Source organism: Hypanus sabinus, chromosome 4 (genome assembly GCF_030144855.1).
Source record: "Hypanus sabinus isolate sHypSab1 chromosome 4, sHypSab1.hap1, whole genome shotgun sequence".
Taxonomy (NCBI): domain Eukaryota; kingdom Metazoa; phylum Chordata; class Chondrichthyes; order Myliobatiformes; family Dasyatidae; genus Hypanus; species Hypanus sabinus.
Genome location: NC_082709.1, coordinates 9,637,214 through 9,664,650, shown reverse-complemented (window position 1 = coordinate 9,664,650; position 27,437 = coordinate 9,637,214). Strand labels below are relative to the sequence as shown.

The window sequence follows — 27,437 nt, the reverse complement described above, 5'->3', positions numbered from 1 at the left end:
ACTCAACCTGGAGGTTAACCTTAAGGGTATCCTGCATGAGGACTCCCAAGTCCCGTTGCATCTCAGAACTTTGAATTCTCTCTCCATTTAAATAATAGTCTGTCCAGTTATTTCTTCTACGAAAGTGCATGACCATACACTTTCCAACATTGTATTTCATTTGCCACATCTTTTCCCACTCTCCCAATCTATCCAAGTCTCTCTGCAGACTCTCTATTTCCTCAGCACTACCGGCCCCTCCACCTATCTTTGTATCATCAGCAAACTTAGTCACAAAGTCATCTATTTCGTGATCCAAATGGTTGATGTAGACATAAAAAGAAGTGGCCTCAACACGGACCCCTGTGGAACTCCACTGGTAACCAGCAGCCAACCAGAATGGGATCCCTTTATTCCCACTCTGTCTCCTGCCAATCAGCCAATGTTCTATTCACGTATGTAACTTTCCTGTAATTTCATGGGCTCTTATCTTGTTTAGCAGCTTCATGTGCGGCACCTTGTCAAAGGCCTTCGGAAAATCTAAATACACAACATCCACTACATCTCCCTTATCTAGCCTACTTGTAATTTCCTCAAAAAATTGCAATGGGTTTGTCAGGCAGGATCCTTCTTTAAAGAAACCATGCTGAGTTCTGCCTATCTTGTCATATGCCTGCAAGTACTCGTAACCTCATCCTTGACAATCGACTCCAACAACTTCCCAACCACCATCAAGCTAACAGGTCTATAATTTCCTTTTTGCTTCCTTGCCCCCTTCTTAAATAGCGGAGTGACATTTGCAATATGTTTGCTCTTTCATCATGACTGATCCATTTCCCTCTCAGCCCCAATATCCTGCCTTCTCCCCGTAACCTTTCATGCCCCGACTAATCAAGAACCTATCAGCTTCTGCCTTAAGTGTACCCAATGACTTGGCCTTCATGGCTGCCTGTGACAACGAATTTCACAGATTCACCACTCTCTGGCTAAAGAAGTTCCTTCTCTTCTCTGTTCTAAATGGACGTCCCTCTATTCTGAGGCTGGGCACTCTTGTCTGAGACTCCCCAACATAAGAAACGTCTTTTCCACGTCCACTCTGTTAGACTTTTCAATATTTGATAGGTTTCAATGAGATCCTCCCTCATTGTTTTACATTCCAACAAGTAAAGGCCTGGAGCCATCAAACACTCCTTTCATTCCTGGGATCATTCTGGTGAACCCCGTCTGGACCCTCTCTAATGTTAGCACATCCTTTTGGCATTTCACCTGTCATTAATGATAACATATGCACTGAGTGTATGTTTGTGGTTCTGCTTTTGTAGCCCACCCACTTCCATGTATTGTGCTCTTCTGCACACCACTGTTGTAACGGTTATTATTGTTGCCTTCCTGTCAGTTTGAACCAGTCTACTCATTCTCCTCTGACCTCCCTCATTAACAAGGCATTTTTGTCTACAGGACTGGATGTTTTTGTTTTGTTTCTCATGCTATTCTCTGTAAACTCTTTAAACCGTAAACCGGTGTGCATGAAATCCCAGGAGACCAGCAGTTTTTGAGAAACAAATTGGCAATAATAATCATTCAATGGTCAAAGTCACTTAGATCACATTTCTTCCCCATTCTGATGTTCAGTTCGATCAACAATTGAACCTCTTGACCATATCTGCATGCTTTTATGCATTGAGTTACAGGCACATGTGCAACTGATTAAATACTTGCATTACCGAGCAGTTGCACAGGTGTACCTATTAAAGTGGTTACTGAGTGTATATCTCAATCAGGGCTCATGCAATTTCTAGTTGGCCTCCCACAGTGTTCTTGGATAAATCTAATCAGCCCCCAGAACCTACTCTGCCGTAATTCAGACTATCCCCAAGATAACCCTATTACCCATCTCAAGGTCTGAGGTCCACATGTCTTTCTCCATGGTTAAAAACAGAGGAGAAAGTTCATAAAGCACCTCACCCATCTTCTGGGGCTCCACACAAAGATGTATTTGAAGAGCCCTAATCTCTCCTCAGTTACTCTTTTCCATTTACAAACTTATAAAATCACTTCTGGTTAATTGGATAAGAATAGAGAAATACTTCATAGACAGCAAGAAAATTGTGGGCCAAGAGGCCTAATTGTTGTTTATATAATAATATAATTCTATGTGGTCACACTTGTTTTGGATGGTTTGTCAGTAAAAGCACATAATAAAAACTAATATAAAATAATTAAATTAGCAAAGAAGACATTTACGTCAAACAAATTCCTTCTGTCATCACTGTGCGCCCTTATAATCTTGTAATGTTAAAGTATGGAATTCAAGCAAATTAATTTTAATTCTGATATGCCAGTCCATAATGCAACAAACAGAATGTAAAGATACAGGTCATACCTGGGGTTGATGTGATCACAGCTATAAAAGAGAATAGAATATTTAATATGAAACTATCAAATGCACAGTATCATATAATAATACAGTTACTCCTATCATGATTGTCACTGAAAGCAGAACTGTTGTTCTGAACCTACACATACTTGTAAAATCGATCCAGAGTTAAGTTGCCATTAACTCCATTGATGCAGCATGGTAGCAAGGTTTTATTTTGATTATGATTCTTGTGAGGTAAGTTTAACCTCTCACATGTTCATCATAATTTTTTAATGTATCAGTTCTTCGAATAGTTGTCCCTTGGGTTCTTGTTCCTCTATTAAAAATCAACTTTATAATAAAAATACAACTGCTAGTTACAGTGGTAAAGGGTTAGCATTTTGGATCAACTTTCCCAAGGATCTCAGCATGCTCCATTCTGCGGGAATTTGTAGAATTCATTGCCACAGGTGGCAGAGGAGGCCAAGTCATTGGATATATTTAAGACAGAGATTGATAGACTCTTGATTTGTCATGGCCTGAAGGGATACGGGGAGAAGGCAGGAGACCAGAATTGAGAGGGAAAATAGATCAGCCATGATGAAATGGTGGAGACAGGTATATGGACGAATTTAAGGTGGGGAGTTATATGGGAGGCAGGGTTTGAGGGTCTGCACAACATTGTGGGCTGAAGGGCCTGTAATGTGCTGTACTATTCTATGTTCTATGATCTATGAGCCAACTCAATGGGCCAAATGGCCTAATTCTGCTACTATAGATTATGGTCTTAAGAGTCTATCCATTAATGGTGTGTGTCGATTCATGGTTCTTCACTATGAACTTCAATGGTGTTGTTCAAGATATGTTGATTCAAGCTATGGATGGCAAAAATCTCTGCAAAAAAGAAACATTGCCAAGTGGTTTCCTAGATAAAAGTGAATCCAAAAATTAAAAGCAAATTCATCAACCCCTTCCTTAATTTCATACCCTGCCATCCATTTAAGGATTTGTAGATGCTGATGTTGATTGCCCATCAAAGACAATCCTGTGCTCAAAGAGCAAGCAAACAGATGCCAAAAAACAGAATGCCACCAAATAAAAATGGAGAACCAATTATGAAATGAGTCTTCACTATTGCTTACCAAATTCTTTCTTAAATATAAAATTCACTTTTCCCAAGGCTCTGTTTACAAAGAGTAGGTAAAGCGTTTTAAATGACACCCAGAAAGGAAACTGAAAAAAAGCTTTCTTCTCTTTTCATCTTTGACTAAATTTTTGTGTCTTCAGAGAAGTTACGTTGAATCCATGTTATTCAAATGTGGAAGAGAGAACAATCGGAGCTGTGGGATGTTCCCGCTAAAAGAATATTTCTCTTCTGTTGTAAAGAATGAAAGTTTCATGTGACGGCAAATACACTTTCTGTAATTGTAGGGAACAGTATTGACAAAGTTGAGCACTGCAGCTCTGAAGAAGCTAAAGCAAACCAATAAATCCTTCTATTCTCACAGCCTGTCTTGAAATATAGAAATACAAAGACCAAGCAAATTAATTTCTAATTATCAATGGCCATTTCACTCAAATGTACAATAAGCAGAATGAAAATCTACTGCTCTTACCTGCCGTGGTCACTGTGGTATTGCCTGTAAAAGAAGTTGTTGACCAATTTAGTTGAAGCTATCCAAATACTTAGAATGCTACTTTTAAATGTATGCTTCAGCAGTCTATATATTAACTGAATTATGACTAACATTATATTAATAGTTCATCTGAAAAAAACAAAGTCTTAAGTTAATTGGGCTATACAATATACAGGGATTCATCTGTGAATCTGGATGAATACACCACCGCTGTCACTGACTTCATCAAGACCTGTGTGGATGAGTGTGTGCTTTCGGGAACATACCAGACATACCCAAACAGCCACTATGGATGAACCATGAGGTTCATAGTCTGCTGAGGGTTAGATGTGTGATGATGCAGAACTATACAAGAAGTCCCGGTACAACCTATGGAGGGATATTTGAAGAGCGTAAAAATAATTCTGATTGAAGTTAGAGATGGAATCGGTGATTTCAATATGCAGGTAGATTGGGAAAATTAGGTTGATACTGGATTCCAGGAAGGGGAATTTCTAGAGTCCCTATGAGATGGCTTTTTAGAGCAGCTCGTGGTTGAGTCCGTTAGGGGATCAGCTAGAATGCCCATGACATGGCTTTTTAAAGTAGCTTGTGATTGAGCCTACTAGGGGATCAGTTATTCTGGATTGGGTGCTGTGCAATGAACTGGAATTGATTAGAGAGCTTAAGGTTAAAGAATCTTTAGGGGAGGTGATCATAATTATGATTGAATTCACCCTGAAATGTGAGAAAGAGAAGCTAAATGAAAATTGCAAATGTCACTCTACTCTTCAATAAGGGACAGGGACAGAAGAAAGGAAATTATAGGCCTGTTAGTCTGACCTCAGTGCTTGGGAAGATGTTGGAATCGATTACTAAGGATGAGGTGTCAGGGCACTTGGTGGCACATGATAAAATAGGCTGTAGTCAGCATAGTTTCCTCAAGGGAAAATCTTGCCTGCTAAATATGTTGGAATTCTTTGAAGAAATAACATGCAGGCTGGACAAAGCAGAATCAGTTGATGTAGTTTACTTGGATTTCAAAAGGCCTTTGACGAAGTGCCACACATGAGGCTGCTGAACAAGCTATGACCCCTTGGTATACAGTGTCAGGAAGTGTATGGTCATGCACTTTGGTAGAAGAAATGAAAGAGTTTAAGAAGGAGTACGGTGTATTGGCCTTCATCAATCATGGGGTTGAGTTCAAGAGCCTAGGAGTAATGTTACAGCTATGTAGGACCCTAGTCAAGCCCCACTTGGAATACTGTGCTCAGTTCTGGTTGCCTCACTACAGGAAGGATATGAGAGCCATAGAAAGGGTGCAGAGGAGACTTACACGGATGTTGCCTGGATTGGGGAGCATGCCTTATGAGAATAGGTTGAGTGAACTTGGTCTTTTCTCTGCGTCTAATATACTTAGTACACATGAAACCATTTCCACAAATGAATTATATTCAAACTTAGGTAATGCTGCACAGTGCAAATCCTTATCTCAATGACCATCCCAGTGAGTTAAATCTAATCTATAACACTCTATCAGATCTTTTTAATACAATAGGACACTGGGTATCTGACATATGCACCTTCAGTGCAAGGAAACTGTTCCTCATTCTTTATAATGAAGTGAATTCAGATGTGACTGCAAATTTGGATAATAGGTGTGAAATTATTGTTATTGAGAAACTTCAGAAGATGAAGTAATCAAATAAATTCTTTGTATTTGCAAATTACAATGATCACAAAGCAAACATTCTCACAGCCTGTCTTGTGACATTGAGAATTCCTACAAAAATATGTATTCAAATAATGTCAAGTAACTTAATTTCTAATGACAAACAACCAATTCCTGTAATTAATATAACAATCACAATGAAAGTGTTGTGCTATCATCTATTATCCTTTCAGTGGCATTGACTAACTCAGAACTTGTACGATTTAGTTCAATCGATCCGACACCTAGCAGTATCCAAATCTTTATTAAAATACCTGTACTAATGATTTAACTGTTTCTCCTTCCCCTTTTCAATTTCTGCCGTAATTCTCTTAGTGTGCTCCTAAACTGTCTAAAGAAATTTTGTGTTCATGTTTCTTGGTGAAAGAAAAGTATATTCAGGTTATTAACCATGTGGAATAGAGAACATTCTAGGCATCTGCTTTACTCAGCCTTCCAGTAAAAGATTACCCCTCACGCATTCCAGAATCACTCATGCCTTACAAAGATGCCAAACCTGATAAGACTGCAAAAAGTTGTAAAAGCGTGCCAACTGAATATTAATGAACAACATTAGAATTTGTTCTGAGAAGAAGGCAAAGTAGTCAAGTAAATTCCTATGATTTGAGAAGATTGGGCATGTCATCTAAATCTTTGACAAACTTCTATACAGTTCTTTCATTTCCTTCTTTTGAGCTCTCTCTCCCTCCAACCATGGTGACGGGACTGTGACATGCAAAAATGTGCAAATTGAAGTCTCTCTCCCTCCAACCGATTCCTTAAGACTGTAGCACACAAAATGTCAAGCTCATCCACTTTAGGAGGATCAAGAAAGGTAGGTCTTACAGGAGAAGTGGTAGTCCACTGAGGATTTCAGTAGAACAGAGGGATATAGGAATGAAGATCCATAATTCCTTGAATGTAGATAGGGTTATAAAGAAGGCTTTTGGAACATGGCCATCATACAGTATCGGAGTTGGGATGTTATGTTGAAATTGTATAAGATGTTGCTGAGGCCTAATTTGGAGTATTATATCCTGTTTTGGTCACCTACCTACAGGAAAGATGCAAATAAGATTGAAAAGTTACACGGATTTTACTGTGAATGGAGGACCTGACTTATAGGGTAAGGTTGAATCAGTTGGGACTTTATTAATGCAAGCAGGCTTTCTCCACTGAGGTTGAGTGAGACTAGAACTAGAGGCTTTAGATTAAAGGTGAAAGGTGAGAATGAAGGGGAACATCATCATTCAGAAGGTGGTGACAGAGTGGAATGAGATGATAGCCCAGCTGGTGGATCAGAAATTACAAAATTTGATATGAAACTATCAAATGCACAATTTCTGATGTTGATGTGATTGCATCAAATACAGAATAGTTTTCAGTTAATGGTGCTGAAATGGGTAAAATGTTCTCCAGCGACAAGGTTCCATCTTCTCTGATTGATAAAGGATGACTGTGATGTTTTTACTAAATAACCATTCTAGTAACTTAACTTTCATTTCCCTCATACACATTCATAAAGTTTCAAGAAAGAGATGAATATTATATGAACCATAAACAAATTTTCTCTCAGGTCACTAACCTGCAATGGAAATCAACCAATTTTTTTGTTCAATGAGTCAAACCTTGGTGCTTTAGTAATGGCTTCACAGACTGGCACAACTTACTCAATGATCTATCACTCAATTCATTGGCATCTCACTATTCTTCCAATACAAACTGATCCTGAGCTAATTTAGTGCCGTGGTGGTTCAATTTTTCACTGTTAACAAACTGAATAAATAATTTGCTTCAAACTGGTTGCTGTTATAAATCTTACACAGCAACATTGCCCAGTTATTTGCTTGAGAAGTGTCCTTGGCAACATTAACAAGCAATTTCATTGTTTCCTTAATAAATTGCACAGAGAATACTAAAGACTTTGAGAGTATTCATCTACCAGGAAAAGAATATTGCTCATTGCCTGTAGAGAATGGAAGTCAGATCTGATTGAAATCATCCCTTTCGTATGAAGGGAACATCGTTGAGGACTATTTCTCTGAAATAGCATCAGAAAGCAAATAAATTATCTCAAATTATGAAAGGCTATCTTGTAATATTAAGAATTCATGTGAGAAAACATTCTGAAGTAATAAATTCAATAAACTTAATCTCTAATGATCAATGGTCATTTCACTGAAATTGTAACATTCAAAATGAAAGTGCTCCTACTTATCATTACTGCTGTGGCATTTTCTGTAAAAGAGCTTGATGTACAATTTAGTTGAAGCTATTTTCTATTAGTATTGTCTAAGTACTCATGTTATCTCAGATAACAGACCATGTCTAATGTACTTCTCATGAAACTATTCTCAGAAATAAATTACATTCAAACTCAGTTAATGCTGCACGGTGCAAAGAGGATGATTGAAAATCTGGCTGAGTGGTGCCACAACAACAACCTCTAACTCAATATCAGCAAGAACAAGGAACTGATTATTAATGTCAGGAGAAGGAAAACAAAGGTCTATGAGCCAGTCATGATCAAAGCTTTGGAGGTGGAGAGGGTTAGCAACTTTAAATTACTCGAGTGTCATAATTTCAGAGAACCAGTCCTGGGCCCAGCGCATATGTGCAATTACAAAGAAAGCACGAGAGAGTCTCTCATTCTGTAGCAGTTTGAAAAAATTCAGTATGTTAGCTAAACCATTGACATAATTCTATCAATTGCACACGCTCGCTTCTTTTAAACTCTGCACTCCTCCAATCTATCTGCTGTCATCTCAGGTACGTGGCTTGAAGTAATGTGCCATCTGCCACTGCTCACTTCTTTTAAACTCTCTCCCCCTCCAAGCAATTTGGGGTCAAGAGTATGTGCACACACAATGTCAGGCTCTTGCATTGCAGGAGGACCAAGAAGGGTGGGTCGTACTTAGTGAGGGGAAACTTCTGAGGAATGCAGGCGAACAGAGTGATCTGGGAGTACAGAACTGCAAAGCTTTGAAAGTCGTGTCACAAGCATACAGAGTGATTAAGAAAGATTTGGCACATTGACCTTCATATATCAATGTGCTGTGCACAAGAGGTGGGATGTAATGTTCAAATTGCATCAGACATTGGTGAGGTCAAGGTTGGACAATTGTGTCCAACTTTGGTCACCTACCTATAGGAAAGTTGTAAATATGATTGACAGAGTGCAGACAAGATTTTTAAGGATATTGCTGGGACTTGAGGATCTGAGTTATATGGAAAGGTTAAATAGGTTAGGATTTATTAATTAGAATGAAGAATATTGAGGGGAGATTTCTGAGAGGTGTAATGAGGGATAGTGATGGGGTAAATGTAAGCAGACTGAAGATGGGTGAGACTAGTGCTCATGGTCACGGATTAAGGGTTAAAATTGAAATATTTAGGGAGAACATGAAGGGGAACATCTTCACTCAGAAGGTAGTGAGAGTGAGGAGGGAGCTGACAGCACAGGTGGTGGATGTGATTCTGATTTCAACATCTAAGAAAGCTTTAGACAGGTACATGGATGGGAGGGCTTGTGGAGGGCTGTAGTATAGTGCAGCTCAATGGGAGTAGGAACAACAATAAACATGACTCCATCACAATGAAACTTTCTTTCTCCAATCTGATGTCATTTCATTAGCATTGACTGTAAACGAGTTTGTTGTAGAATTTAATTCAAGCTGTCCTATACCTCACATTATCCAAATCATTTTAGAAACATAGAAACATAGAAAATAGGTGCAGGAATAGGCCATTCAGCCCTTCGAGCCTGCACCACCATTCAGTAGGATCATGGCTGATCATCCAACTCAGGACCCTGTACCTGCCTTCTCTCCATACCCCCAATCCCTTTAGCCACAAGGGCCATATCTAACTTCCTCTTAAATATAGCCAATGAACTGGCCTCAACTGTTTCCTGTGGCTGAGAATTCCACAGATTCACCATTCTCTGTGTGAAGAAGTTTTTCTTCATCTCGGTCCTAAAAGGCTTCCCCTTTATCCTTAAACTGTGACCCCTTGTTCTGGACTCCCCCAACATCGGAAACAATCTTCCTGCATCTAGCCTGTCCAATCCCTTTAGAATTTTATACGTTTCAATAAGATCCCCCCTCAATCTTCTAAATTCCAGTAAGTATAAGCCAAGTCGATCCATCAACTCACCTAGTCAATTTTATCAATGTCTGCTCTTGGGATTTAACAGTTTTTCATTGTCGTTATCAATTGATGCATTAATTCCTTTAGGGTCTTGGTTAATAACACAATATCAACTGAAGATATTTGTGTGAATATTTCAAAGGAAAAGGAAAAAGGAAAAGTGGTCAAAGAAGTCCTAATTATATACAATATAAAGAGCTGTATGGAAACATTCAGATCATACCTGTTGTTACTGGTGTGGTCACCACTCAAAAAGAAGAAAATATAAAATTTAATAGGAAACCATCAAATGCACAATATCTGACGTCAATGTGATTGGATGAAGTGCAGAATAGTTCACAATTAATGGTGGTAATATGTGTAAAATGTTCTCCAGGGACAACCTTCCATCTTCTCTGATCGAAAGGGGATGTCAGATATGCTTTTCCTAAATAACCACTCTAATAACTTAACATTCATCTCCCACATACACATTGGACAATTTAAATAAAGAGATGAATATTATATTAACCATAAACAAATTTTATCTCAGGTCACGTTTCTGCGATGGAAATCAACTGTTATTTTTCTTCAATGAGCCAAACTTTGCATGCTGTGGTGATGGCTTCACAGATTGGCACAACTTACTCAACGATATATCCTTTAATTCATTTGCATCTCACTATTCTTCGAAAATCAAACCGGCCCTTCAAAATTCTGAGCTAATTTAGTCCTGTTGTGGTTCAACTTCCACTGCTATCAAGCTGAATAAATTGTTTGCTTCAGAACCACTTGCTGTTGTAAATCTCAGAAAGCAACATTGCCCAGTTTTGAGGAGTCCCTGTGATTGACACTGGAAAACAAAACTTAGCAAGCAACTTCATTGCTTTGTAAACACACTCCACCAAGGAAGAGGGAATATGAGAGACTTGTAAAGTATTCACCCCACAGTCAATTATATTGCTCAGCCGCTAAAGGGAATGGAAGTCAGATCTGATTAAAATAATCCTGTAAGTGTGAAGGGAGCTTCATTCAGCACATTTTCTGAAATAGCGTCAGAAATCAAATATATTATTTCTAATTATGACAGAGTATCTTCTAATGTTATGAATTATTATGAGAAAATATATTGAAATATCAAGTTCAATTCCCTTAATTTCCAATGACCGATGACTATTTCACTGAAATTATAAAAATCAAAACGAAAATTTACTGCTCCTACTTGTCGTGAGTGTTGTGCCATTTTCTGTAAAAGAGATTGATGTAAAATTTAGTTTTGCTGTTTTCTATGAGTATTGTCTATGTACGGTCTAATATACTTAATACTCTTGAAAGCATTTTCAGAACTAAATCACCTTCAAATTCTGTTAAAATCACACAATGCAAAGATGATGACTGAAAATATGGCTGAGCTAGTGGTGATGGTTTAACGGTTAAAGTTGAAATGTTGAAGGTGAACATGAAGAGGAACATCTTCACTCAGAAGATAATGAGAGTGAGGAACAAGCTGACAGCGCTGGTGGTTGATGTGATTCTGATTTCAACATTGAAGTGAAATTTAGAGAGTTACATGTAGAGAGGGCTATAGTATAGTGCAGGTCAATGGAACTTGGCGGATCAATGGACAGGCATGGATTGATCACCCTTTGGGCATTTTTTTCTGTGCTGTAGTGTTCTATGAACCTATAAGATGAACTCCAGCACAATGAAACTTTCTTACTCCAGTCTGATGTCCTTTTGTTGGCATTGACTGTGAAAGAGATTGTTGTCGAATTCAATTGAAGCTAACCTATAGCTCAGAATATCCAAATTTTTTTGTCAATGTACGCTCTTGGGACTTAACAGTTTTTCAATCTCGTTATCACTTGATGCAATAATTCCTTTAGAGTCCTGGTTAATAACAGAATATCAACTGAAGATATTTGTGTGAATATTTCAAAGGAAAAGAACAAGGAAAGGTGGTCAAAGAAATCCCAATTATATTCACTATAAATACCGGGATGGAAACATTCAGTTCATACCTGTTGTTGGTGTGGACCCCGCTGAAAAGAAAAAATTATAAAATTTAATATGAATCTTGCTAATGCACAATTTCTGATGTCAGTATGATCACATCAAAAACAGAATAGTTCGCAGTGTATGTTGCTGATATGTGTAAAATGTTCTCCAGTGACAAGCTTCCATCTTCTCTGTTTGACAGAGGATGTCAGAGTTGATTTTTCTAAATAAACATTCTAATAACTTATTACACCCTCATACACATTGTAAAGTTTCAAGAAAGAGTTGAATATTATTATTAACATATAAACAAATTTTGTCTCGGGTCACATTCCTGGAATGCAAATCAACTGATTGTTTTTTCATCAAAGAGCCAATCTTTGCATGCTGTGGTGATGGCTTCACAGATTGGCACAACTTACTCAATGATATATCCCTTAATTCATTTGCATCTCACCATTTTTCCAAATCAAACTGGCCCTTCAAAATTTTGAGCTAATTTAGTCCTGTTGTGGTTCAACCTTCACAGTTATCAAGCTGAATAAATTGTTTGCTTCAGAACCGCTTGCTGTTGTAAATCTTACAAAGCAACATTGCCCAGTTTTCAGAAGTGTTTGTGATTGACCCTGGAATCCAAAACTTGGCAAGCAACTTCAATTTCCTAAATAAATTCCAACAAGGAAGAGGGAATATGAGAGACTTGTAAAGTATTCATCTTGCAGTCGTCAAATATATTGCTCAGCGGCGAGAGGGAATGGAAGTCCGATCTGATTAAAATAATCCTGTAAGTGTGAAGGGAGCTTCATTCAGCACAGTTTTTCTGAAATAGCGTCAGAAAGCAAATATATTATCTCTAATTATGACAGAGTATCTTCTAATGTTAAGGATTGTTATGAGAAAATATGTTGAAATATGAAGTTCAATTCACTTAATTTTCAATCACCAATGACAATTTCATTGAAAATGTAAAAATCAAAATGAAAATTTACTGCTCCTACGTGTCGTGACTCTTGTGCCATCACCTGTAAAAGATATTGATGTACTATTTAGTTGAAGCTATTTTCTATTGGTATTGTCTGAATAGGGTGGATAGGGTGGTGACGAAAGCTTTTGGTATGCTGGCCTTTGTAAATCAGAGCACTAAGTATGGGAGTTGGGATGTAATGTTAAAATTGTACAGGGCATATTGGTAAGGCCGAATTTGGAGTATTGTGTAGAGTTCAGGTCACCGAATTATAGGAAAGATGTCAGCAAAATAGAGAGAGTACAGAGAAGATTTACTAGAATGTTACCTGGGTTTCAGCACACAAGTTACAGGGGAAAGGTTGAACAGTTAGGTTTTATTCTTTGGAGCGTGGAAGGTTGCGGGGGGACTTGATAGAGGTATTTAAAATTATGAGGGGGAGAGATAGAGTTGACATGGATAGGCTTTTTCCATTGAGAGTAGGAGAGATTCAAAGAAGAGGACATGAGTTGAGAGTTGGGGGCAAAAGTTTAAGGGTATCATGAGGGGGAATTACTTTACTCAGAGAGTGGTAGCTGTGTAGAACGAGCTTCCAGTAGAAGTGGTAGAGGCAGGTTCGGTATTGTTATTTAAAGTAAAATTGGATAGGTATATGGACAGGAAAGAATTGGAGGGTTATGGGCTGAGTGCAGGCCAGTGGGACTAGGTGAGAGTAAGCATTCAGCATGGATGAGAAGGGCCGAGATGGCCTGTTTCTGTGCTGTAATTGTTATATGGTTATAATACTCATGTTACCTTACATAACAGACCACAGCCTAAACCATTTTCAGAAATAATATCAGACAAATATATTATCTCTAATTATGACAGAGTATCTTCCAACGTTAAGAATTGTTATGAGAAAATATATTGAAATATCAATTTCAATTTACTTAATTTCCAATGAGCCATGACTGCCTCACTGAAAATGTAAAAATCAAAACAAAAATTTGCTGCTCCTACCTATTGTGCTTCTTGTGCCATCAGCTGTAAAAGAGATTGATGTACAATTTAGTTGAAGCTATTTTCTGTTAGTATTGATTGAATACTCATGTTATCTTAGATAACAGACCATGCTCTAATGAACTTAATACTCAAGAAACCACTTTGAGAAATAAATCTCTGTTAAATTCAGGTAATATCACACAGTGAAAGGAGGATGATTGAAACTCTGGCTGAGCTGGTGGTCATGGTTTGAGAGTTAAAGTTGAAATATTGAAGGTGAACATGAAGAGGAACATCTTCACTCCGAAGATAGTGAGAGTGAGGAACAAGATGACAACGCAGGTGGTTGATGTGATCCTGATTTCAACATTGAAGTGAAATTTAGAGATACATGGTTGGGAGGGCTATAGTATAGTGCAGGTCAATGGAACTTGACGGACCAATGGACTGGCATGGATTGATCATCCTTTGGGCCTTTTTACTGTGCTGTAGTGTTCTATGTAACGATAAGATGAACTCCAGCACAATGAAGCTTTCTTACTCCAGTCCGATGTCCTTTCATTGGCATTGGCTGTAAAAGAGATTGATGTCAAATTCCATTGAAGCTATCCTATACCTCAAAATATCCAAATCTTTTTATCAATGTCTGCCCTTGGGATTTAACAGATTTTGATTCTTGTTATCACTTGATGCAATAATTCCTTTAGAGCCCTGTTTGAATATCAGCTGAAGATATTTGTGTGAATATATACAAAGGAAAGGAACTAGGAAAGGTGGTGAAAGAAATCCCAATTATATTCACTAGAAATACTGGGATGGAAATGTTCAGTTCATACCTGTTAATGCTGTGGTCCCCACTGAAAAGAGAAAATCATAAAATTTAATATGAAGCTAGCTAATGCACAATTTCTGTCGTGGATATGATCGCATCAAAAGCAGAATAGTTCTCAGTGTATGTCGCTGATATGTATAAAAAGTTCTCCAGTGACAAGCTTCCATTTCCTCTGTTTCACTGAGGATGTCCGAGTTGATTTTCCTAAATAAACTTTCCAATAACTTACAATACCCTTATACACATTGTAAAATTTCAAGAAAGAGTTGAATATTATATTAACATATAAACGTATTTTATCTCAGGTCATTTTCCAGCAATGGAAATCAATTGATTGCTTTCTCTCCATGAGCCAAACTTTGCATGCTGTGGTGATGGCTTCACAGACTGGCACAACTTACTCAACGATATATCCCTCAATTCATTTGCATCGCACTATTTTTCCAAATCAAACCGGCCCTACAAAATTCTGAACTAATTTAGTCCTGTTGTGGTTCAACTTCACTGTTAAGAAGCTGAATAAATTGTTTGCTTCAGAACCGCTTTCTGTTGTAAATCTTATAAAGCAACATTGCCCAGTTTTGAGAAGTGTTTGTGATCAGGCCTGGAAACTAAAACTTAGCAAGCAACTTCATTCTTTCCTAAATAAATTCCACCGAGGAAGAGGGAATATGAGAGACTTGTAAAGTATTCATCTCGCAGTCAATTATATTGCTCAGCCGCTAGAGGGAATGGAATCCGATCTGATAAAATAATCCTGTAAGTGTGAAGGGAGCTTCATTCAACACAGTTTTTTCTGAAATAGCGTCAGAAAGCAAATATATTATCTCTAATTATGACAGTATCTTCTAATGTTATGAATTGTTATGAGAAAATGTATTGAAATATCAAGTTCAATTTACTTAATTTCCAATGAGCCATGACTGTTGCACAGAAAATGTAAAAATCAAAACGAAAATTTACTGCTCCTACCTGTTGTGGCTCTTGTGCCAACACCTGCTAAAGTGATTGATGTACAATTTAGTTGAAGCTATTTTCTGTTAGTATTGTCTGAATACTCATGTTATCATTGATAACTGAATCTGGACAAATGAACTTATCACTCAAGAAACCATTTTCAGAAATAAATCACCATTAAATTCAGTTGATATCACACAGTGAAAAGAGGATGATTGAAAATCTGGCTGAGATGGTGGTCATGGTTTGAGAGTTAAAGTCAAAATGTTTAATGTGAACATGAAGAGGAACATCTTCACTCCGAAGATAGTGAGAGTGAGGAACAAGATGACAATGCAGGTGGTTGATGTCATTCTGATTTCAACATTGAAGTGAAATTTAGAGATACATGGATGGGAGGGCTATAGTATAGTGCAGGTCAATGGAACTTGACAGATCAATGGACTGGCATGGATTGATCATCCTTTGGGCCTTTTTACTGCGCTGCAGTGTTCTATGTAACGATAAGATGAACTCCAGCACAATGAAGATTGCTTACTCCAGTCTGATGTCCTTTCATTGGCATTGACTGTAAAAGGGATTGTTGTCGAATTCAATTGAAGCTAACCTATAGCTCAGAATATCCAAATCTTTTTGTCAATGTACGCTCTTGGGACTTAACAGTTTTTCAATCACGTTATCACTTGATGCAATAATTCCTTTAGAGTCCTGGTTAATAACAGAATATCAACTGAAGATATTTGTGTGAATATTTCAAAGGAAAAGGACAAGGAAAGGTGGTCAAAGAAATCCCAATTATATTCAGTATAAATACCGGGATGGAAACGTTCAGTTCATACCTGTTGTTGGTGTGGACCCCGCTGAAAAGAAAAAAATTATAAAATTTAATATGAAGCTAGCTAATGCACAATTTCTGATGTCAATATGATCACATCAAAAGCAGAATAGTTCTCAGTGTATGTTGCTGTTATGTGTAAAAAGTTCTCCAGTGACAAGCTTCCATCTTGTCTTTCACAGAGGATGTCCGAGTTGATTTTCCTAAATAAATATTCTCATAACTTACAATACCCTCATACATATTGAAAAGTTTCAAGAAAGAGTTGAAAATTATATTAACGCAGGGGTTCCCAACCTGGGGTGCCCACTCCCCCAGTGGGTGCGGGATGGAATTTCAGGGGGTGCGACAAAGAGAAGCTTGTGTCCTTGAGTGACGACTCACGAGTCATCACTCAGCCAGCTACCAATCTGCATTCAGAAGTGGCCATAACGTTTGTCCCAAGCACACTCCAGTCTCCCGCTGCCCGAGTCGAGAGAGACGTAAACTCACTCCGGTCTCCCGCTGCCCAAGTCGGCGTTGAGGAGTCTTATCAGTGTTACCTGGGATGTGACACCTCAGAGTTGAGGAGTCTCATCAATTTACTGTTTACAATTTTTTCTGAATAAATTAGAATCTAATTGCTTGATTTATATTTGCATTTTATGCACTGAGTTAAAAGATTATTTTTTTAAGTTCAATTTGTTCACCCGCAGTATTGTATGTGATTCAATGAGTGGTTCAAAAATTAGAAATTGGACTTCTTCATCTTCAGATGTGGTATTACTTTTGTATGGGGTGCAAGCATTAATCAAAAATTTCCTAGGGGTGTGGGGCATAGAAAAGGTTGGGAACCACTGTATTAACATATAAACACTTTTTATCTCAGGTCACTTTCCAGCAATGGAAATCAAATGATTTTATTTTCTTCAAAGAGCCAATCTTTGCATGCTGTGGTGATGGCTTCACATATTGGCACAACTTACTCAACGATATATCCCTTAATTCATTTGCATCTCACCATTTTTCCAAATCAAACTGGCCCTTCAAAATTCTGAGCTAATTTAGTCCTGTTGTGGTTCAACCTTCACAGTTATCAAGCTGAATAAATTGTTTGCTTCAGAACCGCTTGCTGTTGTAAATCTTACAAAGCAACATTGCCCAGTTTTCAGAAGTGTTTGTGATTGACCCTGGAATCCAAAACTTGGCAAGCAACTTCAATTTCCTAAATAAATTCCAACAAGGAATAGGGAATATGAGAGACTTGTAAAGTATTCATCTTGCAGTCGTCAAATATATTGCTCAGCGGCGAGAGGGAATGGAAGTCAGATCTGATTAAAATAATCCTGTAAGTGTGAAGGGAGTTTCATTCAGCACAGTTTTTCTGAAATAGCGTCAGAAAGCAAATATATTATCTCTAATTATGACAGAGTATCTTCTAATGTTAAGAATTGTTATGAGAAAATATGTTGAAATATGAAGTTCAATTCAATTAATTTTCAATCACCAATGACAATTTCACTGAAAATGTAAAAATCAAAATGAAAATTTACTGCTCCTACGTGTCGTGACTCTTGTGCCATCACCTGTAAAAGATATTGATGTACTATTTAGTTGAAGCTATTTTTTATTGGTATTGTCTGAATAGGGTGGATAGGGTGGTGACGAAAGCTTTTGATATGCTGGCCTTTGTAAATCAGAGCACTAAGTATGGGAGTTGGGATGTAATGTTAAAATTGTACAGGGCATATTGGTAAGGCCGAATTTGGAGTATTGTGTAGAGTTCTGGTCACCGAATTATAGGAAAGATGTCAGCAAAATAGCGAGAGTACAGAGAAGATTTACTAGAATGTTACCTGGGTTTCAGCACACAAGTTACAGGGGAAAGGTTGAACAAGTTAGGTTTTATTCTTTGGAGCGTGGAAGGTTGCGGGGGGACTTGATAGAGGTATTTAAAATTATGAGGGGGAGAGATAGAGTTGACATGGATAGGCTTTTTCCATTGAGAGTAGGAGAGATTCAAAGAAGAGGACATGAGTTGAGAGTTGGGGGCAAAAGTTTAAGGGTATCATGAGGGGGAATTACTTTACTCAGAGAGTGGTAGCTGTGTGGAACGAGCTTCCAGTAGAAGTGGTAGAGGCAGGTTCGGTATTGTTATTTAAAGTAAAATTGGATAGGTATATGGACAGGAAAGAATTGGAGGGTTATGGGCTGAGTGCAGGCCAGTGGGACTAGGTGAGAGTAAGCATACAGCATGGATGAGAAGGGCCGAGATGGCCTGTTTCTGTGCTGTAATTGTTATATGGTTATAATACTCATGTTACCTTACATAACAGACCACAGCCTAAACCATTTTGAGAAATAATATCAGACAAATATATTATCTCTAATTATGACAGAGTATCTTCCAACGTTAAGAATTGTTATGAGAAAATATATTAAAATATCGATTTCAATTTACCTAATTTCCAATGAGCCATGACTGTCTCACTGAAAATGTAAAAATCAAAACAAAAATTTGCTGCTCCTACCTATTGTGCTTCTTGTGCCATCAGCTGTAAAAGAGATTGATGTACAATTTAGTTGAAGCTATTTTCTGTTAGTATTGTTTGAATACTCATGTTATCTTAGATAACAGACCATGCTCGAATGAAGTTAATACTCAAGAAACCATTTTCAGAAAGAAATCTCTGTTAAATTCAGGTAATATCACACAGTGAAAGGAGGATGATTGAAACTCTGGCTGAGCTGGTGGTCATGGTTTGAGAGTTAAAGTTGAAATGTTGAAGGTGAACATGAAGAGGAACATCTTCACTCCGAAGATAGTGAGAGTGAGGAACAAGATGACAACGCAGGTGGTTGATGTGATCCTGATTTCAACATTGAAGTGAAATTTAGAGATACATGGATGGGAGGGCTATAGTATAGTGCAGGTCAATGGAACTTGACGGATCAATGGACTGGCATGGATTGATCATCCTTTGGGCCTTTTTACTGCGCTGCAGCGTTCTATGTAACAATAAGATGAACTCCAGCACAATGAAACTTTCTTACTGCAGTCCGGTGTCCTTCCGTTGGCATTGGCTGTAAAAGAGATTGATGTCAAATTCCATTGAAGCTATCCTATACCTCACAATATCCAAATCTTTTTATCAATGTCTGCCCTTGGGATTTAACAGATTTTGATTCTCGTTATCACTTGATGCAATAATTCCTTTAGAGCCCTGTTTAATAACTGAATATCAGCTGAAGATATTTGTGTGAATATATACAAAGGAAAGGAACTAGGAAAGGTGGTGAAAGAAATCCCAATTATATTCACTAGAAATACCGGGATGGAAATGTTCAGTTCATACCTGTTAATGCTGTGGTCCCCACTGAAAAGAGAAAATGATAAAATTTAATATGAAGCTAGCTAATGCACAATTTCTGTCGTGGATATGATCGCATCAAAAGCAGAATAGTTCTCAGTGTATGTTGCTGATATGTGTAAAAAGTTCTCCAGTGACAAGCTTCCATTTCCTCTGTTTCACTGAGGATGTCCGAGTTGATTTTCCTAAATAAACTTTCCAATAACTTACAATACCCTTATACACGTCGTAAAATTTCAAGAAAGAGTTGAATATTATATTAACATATAAACGTATTTTATCTCAGGTCATTTTCCAGCAATGGAAATCAATTGATTGCTTTCTCTTCAATGAGCCAAACTTTGCATGCTGTGGTGATGGCTTCACAGACTGGCACAACTTACTCAACGATATATCCCTCAATTCATTTGCATCGCACTATTTTTCCAAATCAAACCGGCCCTACAAAATTCTGAACTAATTTAGTCCTGTTGTGGTTCAACTTCACTGTTAAGAAGCTGAATAAATTGTTTGCTTCAGAACCGCTTTCTGTTGTAAATCTTATAAAACAACATTGCCCAGTTTTGAGAAGTGTTTGTGATCGGGCCTGGAAACTAAAACTTAGCAAGCAACTTCATTCTTTCCTAAATAAATTCCACTGAGTAAGAGGGAATATGAGAGACTTGTAAAGTATTCATCTCGCAGTCAATTATATTGCTCAGCCGCTAGAGGGAATGGAATCCAATCTGATAAAATAATCCTGTAAGTGTGATGGGAGCTTCATTCAGCACAGTTTTTTCTGAAATAGCGTCAGAAAGCAAATATATTATCTCTAATTATGACAGAGTATCTTCTAATGTTATGAATTGTTATGAGAAAATATATTGAAATATCAAGTTCAATTTACTTAATTTCCAATGAGCTATGACTGTTGCACAGAAAATGTAAAAATCAAAACGAAAATTTACTGCTCCTACCTGTTGTGCTTCTTGTGCCATCAGCTGTAAAAGAGATTGATGTACAATTTAGTTGAAGCTATTTTCTGTTAGTATTGTCTGAATACTCATGTTATCATTGATAACTGAATCTGGACAAATGAACTTAACACTCAAGAAACCATTTTCAGAAATAAATCACCATTAAATTCAGTTAATATCACACAGTGAAAAGAGGATGATTGAAAATCTGGCTGAGATGGTGGTCATGGTTTGAGAGTTAAAGTCAAAATGTTTAATGTGAACATGAAGAGGAACATCTTCACTCCGAAGATAGTGAGAGTGAGGAAAAAGATGACAACGCAGGTGGTTGATGTCATTCTGATTTCAACATTGAAGTGAAATTTAGAGATACATGGATGGGAGGGCTATAGTATAGTGCAGGTCAATGGAACTTGATGGATCAATGGACTGGCATGGATTGATCATCCTTTGGGCCTTTTTTCTGTGCTGTAGCGTTCTATGTAACGATAAGATGAACTCCAGCACAATGAAGCTTTCTTACTCCAGTCTGATGTCCTTTCATTGGCATTGACTGTAAAAGAGATTGTTGTCGAATTCAATTGAAGCTAACCTATAGCTCAGAATATCCAAATCTTTTTGTCAATATACGCTCTTGGGAGTTAACAGTTTTTCAATCTCGTTATCACTTGATGCAATAATTCCTTTAGAGTCCTGGTTAATAACAGAATATCAACTGAAGATATTTGTGTGAATATTTCAAAGGAAAAGGACAAGGAAAGGTGGTCAAAGAAATCCCAATTATACTCACTATAAATACCGGGATGGAAACGTACAGTTCATACCTGTTGTTGGTGTGGACCCCGCTGGAAAGAAAAAAATTATAAAATTTAATATGAAGCTAGCTAATGCACAATTTCTGACGTCAATATGATCACATCAAAAGCAGAATAGTTCTCAGTGTATGTTGCTGTTATGTGTAAAAAGTTCTCCAGCGACAAGCTTCCATCTTGTCTTTCACAGAGGATGTCCGAGTTGATTTTCCTAAATAAATATTCTCATAACTTACAATACCCTCATACATATCGAAAAGTTTCAAGAAAGAGTTGAAAATTATATTAACGCAGGGGTTCCCAACCTGGGGTGCCCACACCCCCAGGGGGTGCGAGATGGAATTTCAGGGGTTGCGACAAAGAGAGGATTGTGTCCTTGAGTGACGAGTCACGAGTCATCACTCAGCCAGCTGCCAATCTGCCTTGGGAAGTGGCAGTAACATTTGTCCCAAGCACACTCCAGTCTCCCGCTGCCCGAGTCGAGAGAGACGTAAACTCACTCCGGTCTCCCGCTGCCCAAGTCAGCGTTGAGGAGTCTTATCAGTGTTACCTGGAATGTTGCACTTCAGAGTTGAGGAGTCACATCAATTTACTGTTTACAATTTTTTCTGAATAAATTAGAATCTAATTATTTTGAGAGGACCGGAAGTGACGGCATTGATGAATACTTATTTTTGTGAGATATTATAAACAGCCCACTTTTTTTTTTCCTTCTCTTTTGTTTGTTTTTTTTCTTTTATATTACTTATTAGCTATAGTTATTAGATTAGATTAGTTAGTTTTGCATTATATAAATTTTTTTTTGTTTTTTTTTCTTTCTTTTTTCTGTTTTTTTTATATTATACATTATGAAATATTTAGATTTACTATGTCCATACATATATCTTATGGCTTATGTCTTGGTAAACTCATTTATATTGTAACTATTATGTATGTTTTTTTTTCATATGTAATGGAATGTGTATGTTGGTAATTTCTTTATCAATATATCATCTGTATTCTGTCCATATTATTAATATTAATAAAAAGATTTAGAAAGAAATTAGAATCTAATTGCTTGATTTATATTTGCATTTTATGCACTGAGTTAAAAGATTATTTTTTTAAGTGCAATTTGTTCACCCGCAGTATTGTATGTGGTTCAATGAGTGGTTCAAAAATTAGAAATTGGACTTCTTGATCTTCAGATGTGGTATTACTTTTGTATGGGGTGCAAGCATTAATCAAAAATTTCCTAGGGGTGTGGGGCATAGAAAAGGTTGGGAACCACTGTATTAAAATATAAACACTTTTTATCTCAGGTCACTTTCCAGTAATGGAAATCAAATGATTTTATTTTCTTCAAAGAGCCAATCTTTGCATGCTGTGGTGATGGCTTCACAGATTGGCACAACTTACTCAACGATATATCCCTCAATTCATTTGCATCTCACCATTTTTCCAAATCAAACTGGCCCTTCAAAATTCTGAGCTAATTTAGTCCTGTTGTGGTTCAACCTTCACAGTTATCAAGCTGAATAAATTGTTTGCTTCAGAACCGCTTGCTGTTGTAAATCTTACAAAGCAACATTGCCCAGTTTTGTGTTTGTGATCAGGCCTGGAAACTAAAACTTAGCAAGCAACTTCATTCTTTCCTAAATAAATTCCACCGAGGAAGAGGGAATATGAGAGACTTGTAAAGTATTCATCTCGCAGTCAATTACATTGCTCAGCCGCTAGAGGGAATGGAATCTGATCTGATAAAATAATCCTGTAAGTGTGATGGGAGCTTCATTCAGCACAGTTTTTTCTGAAATAGCGTCAGAAAGCAAATATATTATCTCTAATTATGACAGAGTATCTTCTAATGTTAAGAATTGTTATGAGAAAATATGTTGAAATATGAAGTTCAATTCACTTAATTTTCAATCACCAATGACAATTTCACTGAAACTGTAAAAATCAAAATGAAAATGTACTGCTCCTACGTGTCGTGACACTTGTGCCATCACCTGTAAAAGATATTGATGTACTATTTAGTTGAAGCTATTTTCTATTGGTATTGTCTGAATAGGGTGGATAGGGTGGTGACGAAAGCTTTTGATATGCTGGCCTTTGTAAATCAGAGCACTAAGTATGAGAGTTGGGATGTAATGTTAAAATTGTACAGGGCATATTGGTAAGGCCGAATTTGGAGTATTGTGTAGAGTTCAGGTCACCGAATTATAGGAAAGATGTCAGCAAAATAGAGAGAGTACAGAGAAGATTTACTAGGGTTTCAGCACCCAAGTTACAGGGGAAAGGTTGAACAGTTAGGTTTTATTCTTTGGAGCGTGGAAGGTTGCGGGGGGACTTGATAGAGGTATTTAAAATTATGAGGGGGAGAGATAGAGTTGACATGGATAGGCTTTTTCCATTGAGAGTAGGAGAGATTCAAAGAAGAGGACATGAGTTGAGAGTTGGGGGCAAAAGTTTAAGGGTATCATGAGGGGGAATTACTTTACTCAGAGAGTGGTAGCTGTGTGGAACGAGCTTCCAGTAGAAGTGGTAGAGGCAGGTTCGGTATTGTTATTTAAAGTAAAATTGGATAGGTATATGGACAGGAAAGAATTGGAGGGTTATGGGCTGAGTGCAGGCCAGTGGGACTAGGTGAGAGTAAGCATTCAGCATGGATGAGAAGGGCCGAGATGGCCTGTTTCTGTGCTGTAATTGTTATATGGTTATAATACTCATGTTACCTTACATAACAGACCACAGCCTAAACCAGTTTCAGAAATAATATCAGACAAATATATTATCTCTAATTATGACAGAGTATCTTCCAACGTTAAGAATTGTTATGAGAAAATATATTGAAATATCAATTTCAATTTACTTAATTCCCAATGAGCCATGACTGTCTCACTGAAAATGTAAAAATCAGAACAAAAATTTGCTGCTCCTACCTGTTGTGCTTCTTGTGCCATCAGCTGTAAAAGAGATTGATGTACAATTTAGTTGAAGCTATTTTCTGTTAGTATTGTTTGAATACTCATGTTATCTTAGATAACAGACCATGCTCTAATGAAGTTAATGCTCAAGAAACCATTTTCAGAAATAAATCTCTGTTAAATTCAGGTAATATCACACAGTGAAAGGAGGATGATTGAAACTCTGGCGGAGCTGGTGGTCATGGTTTGAGAGTTAAAGTTGAAATATTGAAGGTGAACATGAAGAGGAACATCTTCACTCCGAAGATAGTGAGAGTGAGGAACAAGATGACAACGCAGGTGGTTGATGTGATCCTGATTTCAACATTGAAGTGAAATTTAGAGATACATGGTTGGGAGGGCTATAGTATAGTGCAGGTCAATGGAACTTGACGGACCAATGGACAGGCATGGATTGATCATCCTTTGGGCCTTTTTACTGTGCTGTAGTGTTCTATGTAACGATAAGATGAACTCCAGCACAATGAAGCTTTCTTACTCCAGTCCGATGTCCTTTCATTGGCATTGGCTGTAAAAGAGATTGATGTCAAATTCCATTGAAGCTATCCTATACCTCACAATATCCAAATCTTTTTATCAATGTCTGCCCTTGGGATTTAACAGATTTTGATTCTCGTTATCACTTGCTGCAATAATTCCTTTAGAGTCCTGTTTAATAACTGAATATCAGCTGAAGATATTTGTGTGAATATATACAAAGGAAATGAACTAGGAAAGGTGGTGAAAGAAATCCCAATTATATTCACTAGAAATACCGGGACGGAAATGTTCAGTTCATACCTGTTAATGCTGTGGTCCCCACTGAAAAGAGAAAATTATAAAATTTAATATGAAGCTAGCTAATGCACAATTTCTGTCGTGGATATGATCGCATCAAAAGCAGAATAGTTCTCAGTGTATGTTGCTGATATGTGTAAAAAGTTCTCCAGTGACAAGCTTCCATTTCCTCTGTTTCACTGAGGATGTCCGAGTTGATTTTCCTAAATAAACTTTCCAATAACTTACAATACCCTTATACACGTCGTAAAATTTCAAGAAAGAGTTGAATATTATATTAACATATAAACGTATTTTATCTCAGGTCATTTTCCAGCAATGGAAATCAATTGATTGCTTTCTCTTCAATGAGCCAAACTTTGCATGCTGTGGTGATGGCTTCACAGACTGGCACAACTTACTCAACGATATTTCACTCAATTCATTTGCATCGCACTATTATTCCAAATCAAACCGGCCCTACAAAATTCTGAACTAATTTAGTCCTGTTGTGGTTCAACTTCACTGTTAAGAAGCTGAATAAATTGTTTGCTTCAGAACCGCTTTCTGTTGTAAATCTTATAAAGCAACATTGCCCAGTTTTGTGTTTGTGATCAGGCCTGGAAACTAAAACTTAGCAAGCAACTTCATTCATTCCTAAATAAATTCCACCGAGGAAGAGGGAATATGAGAGACTTGTAAAGTATTCATCTCGCAGTCAATTATATTGCTCAGCCGCTAGAGGGAATGGAATCCGATCTGATAAAATAATCCTGTAAGTGTGATGGGAGCTTCATTCAGCACAGTTTTTTCTGAAATAGCGTCAGAAAGCAAATATATTATCTCTAATTATGACAGAGTATCTTCTAATGTTAAGAATTGTTATGAGAAAATATGTTGAAATATGAAGTTCAATTCACTTAATTTTCGATCACCAATGACAATTTCACTGAAACGGTAAAAATCAAAATGAAAATTTACTGCTCCTACGTGTCGTGACTCTTGTGCCATCACCTGTAAAAGATACTGATGTACTATTTAGTTGAAGCTATTTTTTATTGGTATTGTCTGAATAGGGTGGATAGGGTGGTGACGAAAGCTTTTGGTATGCTGGCCTTTGTAAATCAGAGCACTAAGTATGGGAGTTGGGATGTAATGTTAAAATTGTACAGGGCATATTGGTAAGGCCGAATTTGGAGTATTGTGTAGAGTTCTGGTCACCGAATTATAGGAAAGATGTCAGCAAAATAGAGAGAGTACAGAGAAGATTTACTAGAATGTTACCTGGGATTCAGCACCCAAGTTACAGGGGAAAGGTTGAACAGTTAGGTTTTATTCTTTGGAGCGTGGAAGGTTGCGGGGGGACTTGATAGAGGTATTTAAAATTATGAGGGGGAGAGATAGAGTTGACATGGATAGGCTTTTTCCATTGAGAGTAGGAGAGATTCAAAGAAGAGGACATGAGTTGAGAGTTGGGGGCAAAAGTTTAAGGGTATCATGAGGGGGAATTACTTTACTCAGAGAGTGGTAGCTGTGTGGAACGAGCTTCCAGTAGAAGTGGTAGAGGCAGGTTCGGTATTGTTATTTAAAGTAAAATTGGATAGGTATATGGACAGGAAAGAATTGGAGGGTTATGGGCTGAGTGCAGGCCAGTGGGACTAGGTGAGAGTAAGCATTCAGCATGGATGAGAAGGGCCGAGATGGCCTGTTTCTGTGCTGTAATTGTTATATGGTTATAATACTCATGTTACCTTACATAACAGACCACAGCCTAAACCATTTTCAGAAATAATATCAGACAAATATATTATCTCTAATTATGACAGAGTATCTTCCAACGTTAAGAATTGTTATGAGAAAATATATTGAAATATCAATTTCAATTTACTTAATTCCCAATGAGCCATGACTGTCTCACTGAAAATGTAAAAATCAGAACAAAAATTTGCTGCTCCTACCTGTTGTGCTTCTTGTGCCATCAGCTGTAAAAGAGATTGATGTACAATTTAGTTGAAGCTATTTTCTGTTAGTATTGTTTGAATACTCATGTTATCTTAGATAACAGACCATGCTCTAATGAAGTTAATGCTCAAGAAACCATTTTCAGAAATAAATCTCTGTTAAATTCAGGTAATATCACACAGTGAAAGGAGGATGATTGAAACTCTGGCGGAGCTGGTGGTCATGGTTTGAGAGTTAAAGTTGAAATATTGAAGGTGAACATGAAGAGG

General features: G+C 37.4%; 1 protein-coding gene across 4 annotated transcripts in view; it reads right to left on the bottom strand.

The window, feature by feature from the left end:
• The window catches only part of LOC132392476 (mucin-13-like), a 115,142-nt gene that overhangs the window by 35,369 nt on the left and 52,336 nt on the right, over positions 1-27,437 (bottom strand). The window contains exons 4-15 of one of the 4 annotated variants that reach the window (XM_059966367.1): positions 24,406-24,429; positions 21,494-21,514; positions 19,699-19,719; positions 18,874-18,897; positions 16,368-16,388; positions 14,576-14,596; positions 13,758-13,781; positions 11,815-11,835; positions 11,016-11,039; positions 10,038-10,061; positions 3,955-3,978; positions 2,363-2,383 (exon numbers count right to left, since the gene is read on the bottom strand). In XM_059966367.1, the coding sequence (XP_059822350.1) occupies positions 2,363-2,383; positions 3,955-3,978; positions 10,038-10,061; positions 11,016-11,039; positions 11,815-11,835; positions 13,758-13,781; positions 14,576-14,596; positions 16,368-16,388; positions 18,874-18,897; positions 19,699-19,719; positions 21,494-21,514; positions 24,406-24,429 (270 nt within the window). Of the gene's footprint in view, positions 1-2,362; positions 2,384-3,954; positions 3,979-10,037; positions 10,062-11,015; positions 11,040-11,814; positions 11,836-13,757; positions 13,782-14,575; positions 14,597-16,367; positions 16,389-18,873; positions 18,898-19,698; positions 19,720-20,669; positions 20,694-21,493; positions 21,515-24,405; positions 24,430-27,437 lie in introns of all 4 variants that reach the window. The other 3 variants (XM_059966368.1, XM_059966370.1, XM_059966371.1) reach the window with 3 other exon arrangements.